The 15,036-nt window shown below is 53.5% G+C and overlaps 2 protein-coding genes across 2 annotated transcripts in view; both read left to right on the top strand.

The window, feature by feature from the left end:
• The window catches only part of MYO9B (myosin IXB), an 88,921-nt gene extending 84,052 nt beyond the window's left edge, over positions 1-4,869 (top strand). The window contains 5 exon segments of the mRNA XM_027771286.1: positions 734-857; positions 1,374-1,421; positions 1,748-1,890; positions 3,821-3,948; positions 4,134-4,869. Coding sequence (XP_027627087.1) covers positions 734-857; positions 1,374-1,421; positions 1,748-1,890; positions 3,821-3,948; positions 4,134-4,549 — 859 coding nt within the window. The 3' untranslated portion in view covers positions 4,550-4,869.
• Positions 4,870-10,729: 5,860 nt separating this feature from the next.
• On the top strand, positions 10,730-15,036 carry USE1 (unconventional SNARE in the ER 1). Its single transcript, XM_006147141.3, has 8 exons — positions 10,730-10,957; positions 11,267-11,316; positions 11,432-11,510; positions 11,595-11,747; positions 12,823-12,835; positions 13,281-13,308; positions 14,418-14,592; positions 14,832-15,036. Exons 1-8 carry the CDS (start codon positions 10,817-10,819, stop codon positions 15,012-15,014), a joined length of 822 nt encoding a protein of 273 aa, XP_006147203.1. The 5' UTR covers positions 10,730-10,816; the 3' UTR covers positions 15,015-15,036.

Here is a 15,036-nt window from a genome sequence, read left to right as displayed (position 1 = left end):
ACCACAGTTCAAATCCCAGACTTGGCGGCTCTCACTTTCTCCTCCTCTCACTCTCTCTCTCTCTCTGCCTCTTTGGTCAAATTAAAAAACAAATAATAATAACAAAATTAAAGAAATGATTTTTTAAAAAAAGAATTATTTTATTTAATTTTATTTAATTTGACCAGAGAGGGACAGAGTGGGGAGGGGGGGTTGAGAAAGCAAATCAAACCGTTGTCGACCATGGGGAGTCTAGCCCCCTTAGCTACCATGCCACCTGTTGCTCCTCCCCCTCCATGGTGTTAAAGCCACCGGCTCTGGGACTTGAAGGAGCCCAGCGACGTAACCACTACGCCACCTGCCAGCCCCAGCTGGGTCTTTGGCCTGTGCGGTCGTAATGATGGGAAAGCGGAATGGATTGCCTGTCCGTCCACTCCGTTCCCTCTTCTCCCTCCCCTGGGGTACTGACCACTCTGGGCTGAGTCCCTATGGGGGTACTGACGAGCCAAGACTGACTGCTAGCCCTGGGACAAACTGCCCAGCCTCCCTGCCGCTTGTATTTTTGCTGGGAGGCAGAATAATCTCTACCTTACTAGAGACTGAAGGGTTCAGGTGACTGGCACCCACCGAACTTGGTCCTTCGAACAAGGAGGCTTGACAAGCTCAGCGAGGTAGAGTGAGCTGCCCGAGGTCACACAGCAAGAGTCCTTGCCTGCCCTCTGAGTCTCCCCACCCGCGCGGGTCTTCTGCGCAGGTGTGTGGAGATGCTGATCAAGGAGCAGATGAGGCGGTACAAGGTGAAGATGGAGGAGATCAACCAGCTGGAGGCCGCGGAGAGCATCGCCTTCCGCCGGCTGTCCCTGCTGCGGCAAAGCACTGGGAGCGCCCAGGGGGCGGGGCAGAGGGGGCGGGGCTCTGTGTGGGCCGGGCTTGAGTGTGTGGTAGGGGTTTGGGATGGAGGAGCTGGTCGTGGGCGGGATTTGTGGGGCGGCGCTTGGAAGTGGGTGGGGCTTTCATGTAGGGGGGGCTGCTCCCGCAGGTCTGGGCGGTGGGCGGGGCCTCAGGTGGCAGGGGCGGGGCTAGGGCTGCAGGATGTGCTCTGGGGGGTGGGCAGGGAGCTGCACTGATAGAGCAGATCAAAAACCCCTGTCCTGGCTCAGCCTCACAGTAATTGTTCCTTTTGAGGTGCTTGTAAGGGACCTGTCACTCATGTCATTTCCAAGGGGAAATGTTCCCATAGCAGGAGAAGCCCCCCACAGTGGGTCTAGGGGTCTGGGGCACACTGGCCAGTTCAGACTCCTTTGGGATCCAGAGGCCCCTAGTCTCATGGCCGTGACTGACCCCAGTGTGTCACACTCGGCCAAGTGGTCACCCGGTGTCATCTCTTCCCCCAGCCATGGCCTTTCAAACTGGGGTTCTCGTCTCCCTATGAGGGGGTCCTGGTATGTACGCATCAGGTGGTCCCTGGTGCAGTTTCGCGGTGCAGTGCATGCTGGGATTCCTGGCCCCCCAGGGTTTGTAGACTAGACCAATCTCGTCCTAACCTTCGAAAATGCATGTGGGGGGGCGCCTTCCTGCCGTGGACACCTAATCACCACGCGCCAGCCACCCTGTCCTCTTTCCCCGAGGGCTTCCTGGAGGAGGCTTCCTAGCGATCTGGTGCATGCACATCACGACTAACCTCCCCAGAGCTGCTCACATCTGACCCAGAGCACTAATCCTCCCACCCTCAAGGCCCCTGCTCACACCTGCTGGTGCTCCATTTCAGAATAAGAGCCCCAAGGCCCGAGGGAGCCAGGACAGCGGCCCGGAGGAGCTGGAGGTGCTGCCGGAAGAGGAGGCTGCCGGCGGCGACGAGGACCGGGAAAAGGAGATCCTTATTGAGCGGATCCAGTCCATCAAAGAAGAAAAGCAAGTGTCCCTCTGTCCCTTTCTCTCCCTCTACCATCACATGTCCAGCTTCATGGGCAGCAGGGGTGTGGCCGGCAGGGGTTTGACTGGCAGGTGCAGGCTCCAGCGGTCCGCTTGGCCTCGCAGGGCCTGCTCTCGCCAGCAGGGGGCAGACAGTACCTCCTGGGACTCTGGGAGCACGTTCTGTTTAAACTCCATGCTTGAGACAGTCCACGTGGAGGTTAAGGCGGCCAGATCCCACATAGCCAACTGTCCGGTTCAAGTCCCTGATCCGGCAGCTTGAAAATGGTGCATGGGCACCCCAAAATCCCTAGAGAGAGTGGAGGAGGAGGGCTGATGGTATAGCATTTCCCCCAGAGGGGTGCTTTATCTGTGTCCCTCCCTCTCTGCCTCTTTTTCTGGTGAGCCCATGTGCCCTATAGAAAAGAAAATTTTCCCTTAAGAATTAATTTATTTAATTTTATTTATTGTTTCTTAAAAGAATTGTTTATTTGGGACCAGCAGTTAGTGTAATGGCTATGTCGCTGGACTCCCATGTAGTCGACCACTGTTCAAGTCCCGGACCCAGTGGCTTAAACTCACGCCGGGTGCCTGTGCGTGCGTGCGTGCCCAAGATCCCGAGAGGAGAATGGAGGAGAAGGGATTGCGGCGTGGCCATCCCCCCTGGGGGGTGATTTTTCGCTTTCTGTCTCTCTGTCTCTCTCTGTCTGGTGAGCTCACACGCCCTATAGCGAAAACCTCTCAGAGAAAGAAAGAAAGAAAGGAAGGAAGAAAAAAAGAAAATTAAATGAAATAATTTATTTTAAAAAGATAGAAAGATTAAACCCCATTGCTTGATTATAGAGGACCACATTTCACAGGGAGAGAAGGGTTGACTGAGAGGCAAGAGGCAAGCCACCAAATGTTATTTATGCGCTTACATATTTAGGAGAGGTTTTTGCTATAGGGCGCGTGCGCTCGCCAGAAAGACAGAGACAGAGAGACAGAAAGCGAGAAATCACCCCCCAGGGGAGATGGCCACACCGCAATCCCTTCTCCATTCTCCTCTCAGGGTCTTGGGCACGCACGCACATGCGCCTGGCGTGAGGTTAAGCCACCGGGTCCGGGACTCGAACCACGGTCGACTACCTGGGAGTCCAGCGACATAGCGCCGCCAATATTATTTTAACAGTGGTTTTAAGTAGAGTGCCAGTCTCATTGTCCAATCCAGGAGTGTGAGAGCGCTATTAAATAATAGTGCCCTGGCCAGTAGGTGGCGTGGTGGTTAAGGAGCTATAGTCCCACGTGTCCGACCACAGTTCGAGTCTCAGATCTGGTGGCTTGCTTGTCTCTCTTTCCTTTTCTCTCACTCATTCTGGTTAAGTTAAAATAAATAAATAAAGTTAATTGTTTATTATCATTATTTTTTAATTTGATCAGAGAGAGAGAGAGACAGAGAGAGAGGGAGAGGAAACGTGAGAAAGCAAACTGCCGGGTCTGGGACTCGAACTGCAGTCAGTCGTGTGAGAGTCCAACTCCCTCAACCACCATGCCACCAGCTAGCCCCAGTTTTGTTTGTTTGTTTTTTAGGAGAGAGTTTTATATTTTTTTTTAATTTTTTTTCTCTCTTTTTTTGGAGAGGTTTTCGCTATAGGACACGTGCACTCGCCAGACAGACAGAGAGAGAGACAGAGAGACAGAAAGCGAGAAATCACTCCCCAGGGGGGGATGGCCACACCACAATCCCTTCTCCTCCATTCTCCTCTCGGGATCTTGGGCACGCACGCACTCGCGCCCAGCATGAGTTTTAAGCCACCGGATCCGGGACTCGAACCGCGGTCGACTACGTGGAAGTCCAGCGACATAGCCATGACTCTAACTGCTGGTTCCCTATGGGGTGTGGGTTTTCACCGTGGGAGTGGCCCTGGACACCGTGACCTCTCCCCCGCAGGGAGGACATCACCTACCGGCTGCCGGAGCTGGACACGCGGGGCTCGGACGAGGAGAACCTGGACTCGGAGACGTCGGCCAGCACCGAGAGCCTGCTGGACGAGAGTGCCGGCCGGGCGGCCCCCGAAGGTCAGTGGACGAGCGGGCCGGCCGGGCGGCCCCCGAAGGTCAGTATTAAGGTAGCGTCTGCTTTCTTCCTTCCCGTGCACCCCGGGCACGCCCCGCGGCGAGGGTCCTCCCACCGCCCCCCCGGAGCTACCCCCCCCCACCGCCCCCCGGAAGCTACAGTAACCCCGCCCTCTGTCTCTCAAAAGGGCCCCCTGCACCTGCTCTCCCTTGCCCCGCTGCGCCCACCCCGAGTCCCCTCCCCACGGTGGCCGCCCCTCCACGACGAAGACCCTCGTCCTTCATAACGCTCAGAGTGAAGACCCCCCAGCGGACCCCAATCATGCCCACGGCCAACATCAAGCTCCCGCCCGGCCTGCCCTGCCACCTGCCCGGCTGGATGCCACACGCCCCAGTGGCCACGGCCCCCGTGAGGCGTCGAGAGCCACCTGCCCGCCGCCCGGACCAGGTGCACTCCGTGTACGTCACGCCCGGGGCGCACCTGCCCGTGTTGGGTACTCTGGAGACGCTGGATGAGGACGACCGGCCCCCTGGGGCCAAGCGGAGGTACTCAGACCCCCCCAAGTACTGCCTGCCCCCCGCTTCGGGCCAGACGAACAGCTGAGGACCTGCAGCTGACAAAGTCGCGTGTTCGAGGATGGCCCCTGCAAAGGAGCTGGGGGCTGGAGCTGCGTCCCGCGCTCTGCAAAGAATCCAGAATGAAAAACGGCCAAGAGCGATTGGGACGTCGGACTCAGGGTGCCAAGTGAAGGCAGGGAGCCCGGCCTCACCGCAGTGCCCTCACGTCGCTCTGACGCCCCCCTGCCAGGAACGCAGAGCCTGGACTGGCAGGCGGGAATTTTCCTTTCCCTTTTTGTACGTTTTTACGGTAACTTTCTTTGTACGTGGTTTACATAACTTTAAACTGTAACAGCCTTAACGGATGACCAAATTGTTTTGTTTTTTTTTTATATATATACGTGTTATGTACAAATTTTTATATTAACGCTGTGTGTCTCCCTGTAACCTGGACACGGGTCGACAAAGCCACTCGGTGTCACGCATCTGAGGCTTCAACTCGAACCACAGCCAGCCCCAGGACAGTGAGCAGGACACACCACCACACAAGAGTGTTGGGCACGCAGGACCGGCAGGCCATGTAGTGGCTATGTCGCTGGACTCCCACATAGTCGACCGCGGTTCGAGTCCCAGACCCGGTGGCTTAAACTCAGGCCGGGTGCGTGTGCGTGCATGCCCAAGATCCCGAGAGGAGAATGGAGGAGAAGGGATTGCAGCGTGGCCATCCCCCCTGGGGGGTGATTCCTCGCTTTCTGTCTCTCTGTCTCTGTCTGTCTCTCTGGCACGCCCTATAGCAAAAACCTCTCCAAAAAGAAAAAAAATAAATGTGTTGGACATTCGAGGCCCTGACCACCGGGAGTCCAGCCTGGCTGAGTTGGAACTTTCCGGGAGGGATCAGGGCTATTGGTAGAGGCGGGACCTAAATCCGGGGACGCAGCTGGCATCCCTGGCATTGGAGTGAGACCAGATGTAGCCATCATCTCTCCTACGTCCTGGACACGCGGGACTGGAAGAGGACACCCAAGGCACTCCCCCACCCATGTGACAACAGAAGCCAGCTTTGCAGAACTGGTCACAGGCAGAGCGGGGGAGGTCTCCCGGAAGTCGTGCATTCCTACAGAGTAGGCGTGGCCCCAGACGCTCCAGGGAGGAGCTTTCTGCTCAGGCTCCGCCTACTCCACAGACACCTGGAACCCTCAGCCAGAGGTCTCGGACAATGGCCGCCCGCACGGATTGTCAAATAAAAAAGTGCCTGAAAAGTATTCCTTTTCTTTTTCCTTTTCTTTTTCTTTTTTTGTTTTATTGCCAGAGGGCACCTGCTTAAGTGAGAGACACAGAGATGGTCCGGCCCACAGCCTACTGGTTTAAAGGAGCTAGATCACTCATGGGTGACCATGGTTCGAATCCTGGCCCAGGCAGCTTGATAAACTGTCTCTGGCAAGCGCATACACTCTCTGAGAATTAAAATTTACAGGGAACCAGCAGTTAGCGTAATGGGTGTGTCGCTGGACTCCCACGTAGTCGACTGCGGTTCGCGTCCTGGACCCGGTGGCTTAAAACTCACGCCGGGCGCGTGTGCATGCGTGCCCAAGATCCCGAGAGGAGAATGGAGGAGAAGGGATTGCAGCGTGACCTTCCCCCCTGGGGGGTGATTTCTCACTTTCTGTCTCTCTGTCTCTCTCTGTCTGGCGAACGCACGCACCCTATAGTGAAAACCTCTCCAAAAAAAATTAAAATTAAAAAAAAAAAAGGGGAGGGGGAGGTTGGCAGGTGGCGTGGTGGTTAAGGGTACTGGACTCCCACATGGCTGACTGCACTTTGAGTCCTGAACCTGGCAGCTTGCTTTCTGTCTCTCTCTGTCCCTCTCTGATCAAATTAAATATGTAAATGAAGTTAAATAAAAGAATTCTTTAAAAAAAAATTTTTTTAATGGGACCAGCAGGTAGCATAGTGGTTAAGGCACTGGACTCCCACATGACTGACTGCAGTTCAAATCCTGGACCTGGTGACTTGCTTTCTTGCTTTCTTTCTCTCTGTCTCTCTCTCTCACTCTGTCCCTTTCTGGTCAAATTAAATACGTAAATAAAGTTATATAAAAGAATTATTTTTTAAAAAAATGGGGCCAGCAGGTGGCGTAGTGGTTAAGGCACTGGACTCCCATGTGGCTGACCACAGTTTGAGTCCCAGACCAGGCAGCTTGAAACTCACACCAGGCATGTGTGCATGTGTGCCCAAAATCCCTAGAGGAGAATGAAGGAAAAGGGATCACAATGTGGCCATCCCCCCAAGGGTGATTTCTCACTTTGTACCTGTCTGTCTGTCTGTCTGTCTCTGTCTCTCTGGCGAGCATACACACCCTATAGCAAAGAAAATTCTCAAAAAATAGGGACCAGCAGATGGCGTAGCAATTGTCACTGGACTCCCACATGCCTGACTATGGTTCAAGTCCCAGGCCCAGTGGCTTGAAAACCATTCCTGGCACATGTGAGTGTGTGCCCCAGATCCCAGGAGAAAGGATTGTAGTTTGACCATCCCCCCAGGGGGTGATTTCTCTCTTTCTCACCGTCTCTTTCTCTCTCTGGTGAGAGCATGTGCCCTAAGGCAAAAACCTCTAAAACTAAATGGGACGGGACCAGCAAATGGCGTGGTAATTAAGGTGTTGGACACTCCACATGGCCGACCATGGTTCAAGTCCCGGACCTGGTGGCTTGCTTTCTCACTTTCCCTCTCCTCTCTCTCTCTGGTCAAATGAAAATAAATGAACAAATAAAGTTAAATAAATCATTGAAAGAAAGAAAAAGAAGGGGCCTCCAGGTGGTGTGATAGTTCCAGGACTCGGCTCCCACATGGCTGACCACAGTTCAAGTCCCAGACCTGGTGACTTGAAAAATCACACCAAGATGTGTGCGTGCCCCAATTCTCAGGAGAATGGAGGAGAGGATTGTGGTATGACCATCCCCCCAAGGGATGATTTCTCACTTTCACTCACTCCCTGTCCTTTGTCTCTCTCTGGCGAGCACTCATGCCCTGTAGTAAAAATTAAAAATAAACTGGAAAAAAAGAGAAAACACCCGTGATAGTACAGGGCTCACTGCAATCCCTTGTCCATTTCTCCATTCTATCAAGACTTAAAAACATGCGCCCAAGGGACCAGCAGTTAGCATAATGGCTTATTCGCTGGACTCCCATGTAGCCGACTGCGGTTTGAGTCCTGGACCTGGTGGCTTACTTTCTCACTTTCCTTCTCTTTCTCTCTGTGTCTTTCTCTGATCAAATCAAAATAAAATGAATGAATGAATAAAAGTAAATTTTAGGGAACAAGCAGTTAGCGTAATGGCTATGTCGCTGGACTCCCACATAGTAGACCACGGTTCGCATCCCGGACCCGGTGGCTTAAAACTCACGCTGGGCGCATGTGCGTGCGTGCCCAAGATCCCGAGAGGAGAATGGAGGAGAAGGGATTGCGGTGTAACCATCTCCCCTGGGAGGTGATTTCTCTCTTTCTGTCTCTATGTCTCTCTCTGTCTGTCTGGCAAGCTCACGTGCCCTATAGTGAAAAACCTCTCCAAAAAAAAAAAAAAAGTAAATTTTAAAAGTTCAAATTCAAGTAAATAAATAAATGAATAAAGTTTAAAATTTTTAAATTCTTTAAAAAAATGATGACAAAAATAAAATAATTTTTAAAAATGCCTTAGAACTAAAATAATAATTTTGCTATAGGGCACCTGTGCTCACCAGAGAGACAGAAGTGAGAAATCATTGTCCCTGGTGGATAGAGGGGACGGCCACACTGCAATCCCTTCTCCTCCATTCTCTTGGGATTTGCGGTAGGCACACACATGCCCAGCCTGAGCTCCAAGCTGCCAGGTCCAGGACTGAGCCACATAGTCTGTCACGTGGGACCACCTGCTGGTCCCTCCACCCCCTTTTTAATTTTTATTTTTAGAGATCTTTTGCTATAGGGCCTGTGTGCTGCTCGCTCAAGAGACAGAGACAGAAAGCAAGAAATCACCCCCCAGGAGAGATGGCCACACTATCGCGATCCTTTCTCCTCCCGGGATTTTGGGCACACACGTACAGTCGCCTAGTGTGAGTTTCAAGCCTCCGGGTCCAGGACTCAAACTATAGTCAACCATGTCAGAGTCCAGCACCTTTAACTACTATGCTACCTGCTCTCCACCCCCTTTCAAATAATGTAGTACGTGGGAAAGAAACAGGTACCCCCTAACAAGGTCTTCACATTGTGAGCGCCCCCCAGTTTCAGCCATCCCCTATCCCTGGCTAGTGCACACGTCCGGGGCGTACTGGGAAGGCTGGAGACGCAACGTCAGGGGCCTCCCAGGAGAATCCCAGCCTGGTGTTCTGCCCCATCAGCCTCTAGAGGCCCTTTGAGGAGACCTGGATTTGACCTCTATGGTGTTTTAGTAAGATGCCAGCCCCACAGGTATGACCGGGTGTCCCGACCCAGGGGACAGTCAAACAGGTTTGCCGAGGGAAGGAGTGAGAGCCGCGACAAGCAGCGCAGTGTTACAACACAGAGATGACACAGTGTCTTTCAGGGTCGTCTGTTTATTGTGGGCAGCACGGTACAGCGCGGAGACGACGTGGTGTCACAGTTCTTCAGGGTCGTCCGGAGACACGATGGAGTGTTAACAACTCTTCAGGGTCTTGTGGGTCGTCTGGCGATTGTGGGCCAGGGATGGTGGTTATATACACGTTGGCGGGCTGTGATTGGTTGTAAAAGGTGGGTTATGATTGGTTGCTTTTGGACCAATCATGAGGTGCCAGATATGCAAATCTGAGGGATTCTAGTGGCCAATCAGAGTAAGGCTTCGAAGGTCAGGTTTTATGAAGGGAACCAATTGTGGCCTTTGGCATTGTGTAACTGTTTGCTTTCTGAGAAACCAGCCATATTCCCAGCTTCCCACAACAGGGACACAGGGAAACCCGGGGGTGTGGAAGCAGTTGAGGAGCTCATGGCAGGCTGGGAACTCAGCTTCCTGGGGCCCCAGTGGGCTGGGTCTCAGGCCTGTCCATGGAGGGTGTCAGGGCTGGCTCGGCCCCTTTCTCACACCCAGGGCTAGGTTATGTCCCCTTTGAGGCAGGTACGGTCTCACTATTCATTTCCCAAAGGAGGAAACAGGGTCAGAACAGTTCAGACTTCCATGGGGCCGACAGGTTCGAGTCCCGGACTCGGTGGTTGAAAACTCACGCCGGTAAGGCATGTGTGTGTGTGTGTATGTGTGTGCCGAAAATCCCGAGAGTAGAATGGAGAAGGGATTGTGGAGTAGCCAAAACACCTGGGGAGTGATTTCTCACTGTCCGTCTCTGTCTGTCTCTCCAGCAAGTGCACACGCCTTATACCCAAAATCTCAAAAAACAAAACAAAAAAACCTTACTAAAGGCCATGTCCAAGGATGAGATCAGTCAGACTTGCCACCCCACAAAACTATAGCATAAGAATGAGGCCCGGGGAATAGCAGTTGGCGTAATGGCTATGTCGCTGGACTCCCACGTAGTCTACCGCGGTTCGAGTCCCGGACCCGGTGGCTTAAACTCACGCTGGGCGCGTGTGCGTGCATGCCCAAGATCCCGAGAGGAGAATGGAGGAGAAGGGATTGCGGCATGGCCATCCCCCCTGGGGGGTGATTTCTCGCTTTCTGTCTCTCTGTCTGGCCAGTGCACACGCCCTATAGCAAAAACCTCTCCAAAAATAAAAAGAATGAGCTCCTATGACAGCTTACAACCCAGGATGAGGAAGCTCTTGAATTCTGTTCTCAGGCTAAAGCCGATACCCCAAGAGAAATCAGGAAGGCTGCCTGGAGGTGGAAAAAGTTCAAGATTGAAGGAACCCAGGCAGGGGCGGGTGTGGGGGCAGCATTCTGAGCCTGAAGAGCATAAGCAGAGGGACGCTGCACGTGGGTCTGATGCCAGAAGGTCTGAGCTTTCCAACTCTTCCCTAACGGAAAAGAAGCAGCCAGAGGCCAGCAGGTGGCAAGTTGGTTTATGGTGGTGACTCACACACCGGGTGACCACGATTCAAGTCCAGGACCTGGCGGCTTGCTTTCTCACTTTCCCCCCGTCTCTCTTCCGCTGGTCAAATTAAAAAAAAAAAAAAAAAAACAAATACATGAATAAAATTAAATAAATAGTTCTTTAAAAAAGACTATTCAGCCTTGACTTAACTCGAACGACATGACGCCACCCCAAGAAACAAGGTTTAACTTCCGCCCCAAACAAACATGGCCGACGAAGGAAAGCAGCGCGCCTGCCGGACGGAAGCTACAGACTAGCACTTCCGCCCTTTCTTAAGATGGCGCCGGCGGAAGGGACAGGGTACGGTCCGAGAGTGATGGCGGCTTCGAGGTTGGAGCTGAACTTGGTGCGGCTGTTGTGCCGCTGCGAAGCGATGGCAGCAGAGAAACGGGACCCGGAGGAGTGGCGTCTGGAGAAGGTAAAACGATCCTGCATTGCCGTGTAGAGTCAGACTCCCGGAAGGCGGGTCGCGGTCCCGACGGCCATCCAGCTCCAATATTTATTCCCAAGAGCTGCACTGACCACGCCCCTTCCGGTCTGCGCCGTCACGTTTACCTGCAGCTCCCGCCCCCAACCTGAGGCCCCGCCCCTCTGTGTTGGCTCCGCCTCCTTTAGCTTTGGTTCCTCCCACTTGACGCCCAGCCTCTCCCTGGCCACGCCCCTAACCCTGCAACTCTGACCCCCGTGAATGGGGGACCCTGCTGATCCCCCCACTTTCCATTTCCAGTACGTGGGGGCCCTGGAGGACATGTTGCAGGCTCTGAAGGCTCAAGCGAGGTGAGTTCAGGTGGCTGCAGGGGTTTCAAAGCTAGGTGTGGGGTTCTGGGGGCATCCACCCATCCTGAGCTGGGGACAGTGGCTAGGTTTTCTTTCTCCCCTGTTTGTCTCCCAGCAAACCGACGTCCGAGGTGATCAATGAATATTCCCGCAAGGTGGAGTTTCTGAAGGGGATGCTGCAGACGGAGAAGCTGGTGAGCAGGAGGGTCTCTGTCCCATGTTCACCTGGGTCCCCAGGACCTGTGCCTTCAGTGACCCCTGTTCTCACGTTTCTGCAGACCTCCTCCTCAGAGAAAGCGCTCGCCAACCAGTTCCTGGCTCCTGGCCGCGTGCCGACCACATCCAGGGAGCGGGTGCCTGCCACGAAGACCGTGCACCTGCAGTCCCGGGCCCGGTACACCAGTGAGATGCGGAGTGAGCTACTAGGCACGGTAGGTCTCCTTGCCCAGTCCCTAGGAACTCCTTGGGCAGGGACTGGGTTCCGGTGCCTGGAGGTAACCAGGAAAGAAAGTACTCTCAGGTACAAGGACCCTAGGAGTCCTCAGGCCATCAGGCAAGGCATCTCTATAGAGGGGCATTATGGCTAGGGCTTTGCGAGGTGAATAGGAGTTCGGTACAAGGTACACATGGCATGCATCTGGTTAAACCCAGAGTTGGTCACAAAACAGATTTGGTTCCTGGCTTTGACACTTGCTGCAAGACAGATAAGCATCTTCATCTGTAAAAGCAGACGACAAGTGCCTCTTTTTTTTTTTTTTTTTTTTGAGAGATTTTCACTGTAGGGCGCGCGCGCTCGCCAGACAGACAGAGAGAGACAGAGGGACAGAAAGCGAGAAATCACCCCCCAATGGGGGATGGCCACGCCGCAATCCCTTCTCCTCCATTCTCCTCTCGGCATCTTGGGCACGCACGCACATGCGCCCGGCGTGAGTTTTAAGCCACCGGGTCCGGGACACGAACCGCGGTCGACTACATGGGAGTCCAGCGACATAGCCATTACACTAACTGCTGGTTCCCGACAAGTGCCTCTTTGAGCTTTTTTTTTTTTTTTTTTTTTTGAGAGGTTTTTGCTATAGGGCGCGTGCGCTCGCCAGACAGACAGAGACAGAGAGACAGAAAGCGAGAAATCCCCTCCCAGGGGGGATGGTCACACCGCAATCCCTTCTCCTCCATTCTCCTCTCGGGATCTTGGGCACGCACGCACACGTGCCTGGCGTGAGTTTTAAGCCACCGGGTCTGGGACGCGAACCGCGGTTGACTACGTGGGAGTCCAGTGACATAGCCATGACGCTAATTACTGGTTCCCCTCTTTGAGCTTTTGTACATAGATCAGCTCAATCCTTCAAAATATGAGCTGCTGTTATTAGCAGTTTGTTACCAGGGAAACCACAGGAGGCTCAGTGGGCACAGGAATTGTCCAGGGTCCTGACTAGGGGTAGGGAAGTTCTGAGAGTCGAAGGGACAGGACAAGGAGAGTGACCTTGTGTATCTCCGTTCTTTTCACAGGACGGGGCACGAGGTGAGTTGCTATGAATGAAATGGGACTTGAGGGTCCACCACTTGGGACAAGACATAGGTCATTGGCTGCTGCTCATCCTTTGCACCCACGCCAGATCCCGTGGAGAATGTCACCCAGCGGGAATCATCGAGTTATGCCTGGAGGTGGAGACAGGAAAGATGGGGGGGGGCCCCCAGCACAGACAGCACTGGGTACTCCCATCCCATGGGGCAAACTCCAGGCTTGAGGGAAGGGCCCGGGTCTGAGGCAGCTCAGATTAGGGTGGGGAAAGCCTACAAGAAGAGGGGGTTTTCCAGCTGGGGCTTTGAAGCATGGTTAGGAGCCCACAGGGCAGGAGACAAGACAGGGAGATGGTTTTCTAAGCTGCAGAGAGAGCACAGGTAAAAGCCCGGAGGCCGCATGAGAATCACCCCTCTCCTTCCTGCTTGGCCTGTTTCGATTTCAGATCCGGAACTGGATTTCAGAAAGAGGACGTGAGTATCTGCAGCCCTCAGGCAGCTGGGCCCTGGGGGCGGTACTGGACAGACCACGGGACCCCGAGGCACCGTGACAAGGGTGCAGACCCCCAGTCAGATAAAATGAAACTAAATCAATAAAGTTAAATAAAATAATTATTTAGGGACCAGCAGTTAGCGTAATGGCTATGTCGCTGGACTCCCACGTAGTCGACCGTGGTTCGCGTCCCAGACCCGGTGGCTTAAAACTCACGCCGGGCGCATGTGCGTGCGTGCCCAAGATCCCGAGAGGAGAATGGAGGAGAAGGGATTGCGGTGTGGCCATCCCCCCTGGGGGGGTGATTTCTCGCTTTCTGTCTCTCTGTCTCTCTCTGTCTGTCTGGCGAGCGCACACGCCCTATAGCGAAAACCTCTCCAAAAAATAAATAAATAAATAAATAATAAAATAAAATAATTATTTAAAAAAAAAAAAAAGGAACCTGGGGGCCAGCAGGTGGCATGGCGGCTGAGGACACGGATTACCCCACACACCGCAATCCCTTCTCCTCCATTCTCCTCTTGGGATCTTGGGCACGCATGCACACGCGCCTGGTGTGAGTTTAAGCCACCGGGTCCGGGACTTGAACTGTGGTCGACTACGTGGGAGTCCAGCGACATAGCCATTACGCTAACTGCTGGTCCCAACCTGGCAGCTTCTTTTTCACTCTCTCTCTTTGCCTCTCTCTGGTGAACATGCATGCCCTATAGCAAATTCAAATAATAATAATAATAATAAATACTATTGTAAATAAGTCCTTTTTTTTAAGAATTATTTATTTTTCATTTTATTTACTTACTCTTTTTTTTTTAATTTTGATCAGAGAAACACACACAGAAAGTGAGAAAGCAAACCACCAGGTCCAGGACTCGAACCGTGGTTACCCAAGTGGGAGTGACCCGCACCTTAACCACCACGCCACCTGCTGGTTCCCTAAATAAGCCTAAAATAAAAAAAGAAAAAAAGAGGGAAACTGAGCCCCCGACAGGGTGTGTCCAGAGCCACGGCCTTTAATTTCCTTGGGAACGTGTTCACCTTTTCTCCTGACGCCCTCTCTCATGCCTGCCTGTCCACCCACGTGTGTGGTCAGTGGGGTGACAGGGTCCAGGCCAGTCGACGAGAAGCAGTCCGCAGCCGAACTAGACCTCGTTCTGCAGCGACATCAGGACCTCCAGGAAAAGCTGGCCGAGGAGATGCTAGGCCTCGCCCGGAGCCTAAAGACAAACACACTGGCCGCCCAGAGCGTCATCAAGAAGGACAATCAGGTGTGAAAACTGCAGGAGCTCTCCAGCCCCCAGCTTCCGCTCTGGGGCAATGGAGACAGCTTCTTAGCGGAGGGGCATTATGGCTGGGGCTTTGCTGTTTGAATAGGAGTTTGGTGGAAGGCAAAAATGCCATTCCCAGCAGAAAGCACAGTCCTGGCAAGGGCCAAGAGGTGCAGGCCCATCCCCCAGGACAGTCGGAGAGTCTAGTCCTGTTGACACCCTCCTCACCTCATCCGCAGACCCTGTCACACTCACTCAAGATGGCCGACCAGAACCTGGAGAAGCTGAAGACAGAGTCGGAGCGGCTGGAGCAGCACACGCAGAAGTCCGTCAACTGGCTGCTCTGGGCCATGCTGATCATCGTCTGCTTCATCTTCATCAGCATGATCCTCTTCATCCGCATCATGCCCAAACTCAAATAAAGGCCGGCCCCACCCACCCATC

The sequence above is a fragment of the Tupaia chinensis genome, unplaced genomic scaffold (genome assembly GCF_000334495.1).
Source record: "Tupaia chinensis unplaced genomic scaffold, TupChi_1.0 Scaffold000201_1, whole genome shotgun sequence".
Taxonomy (NCBI): domain Eukaryota; kingdom Metazoa; phylum Chordata; class Mammalia; order Scandentia; family Tupaiidae; genus Tupaia; species Tupaia belangeri.
Note: the sequence above shows the minus strand (reverse complement) of the source record. Positions and strands in the feature narration are given on the sequence as shown.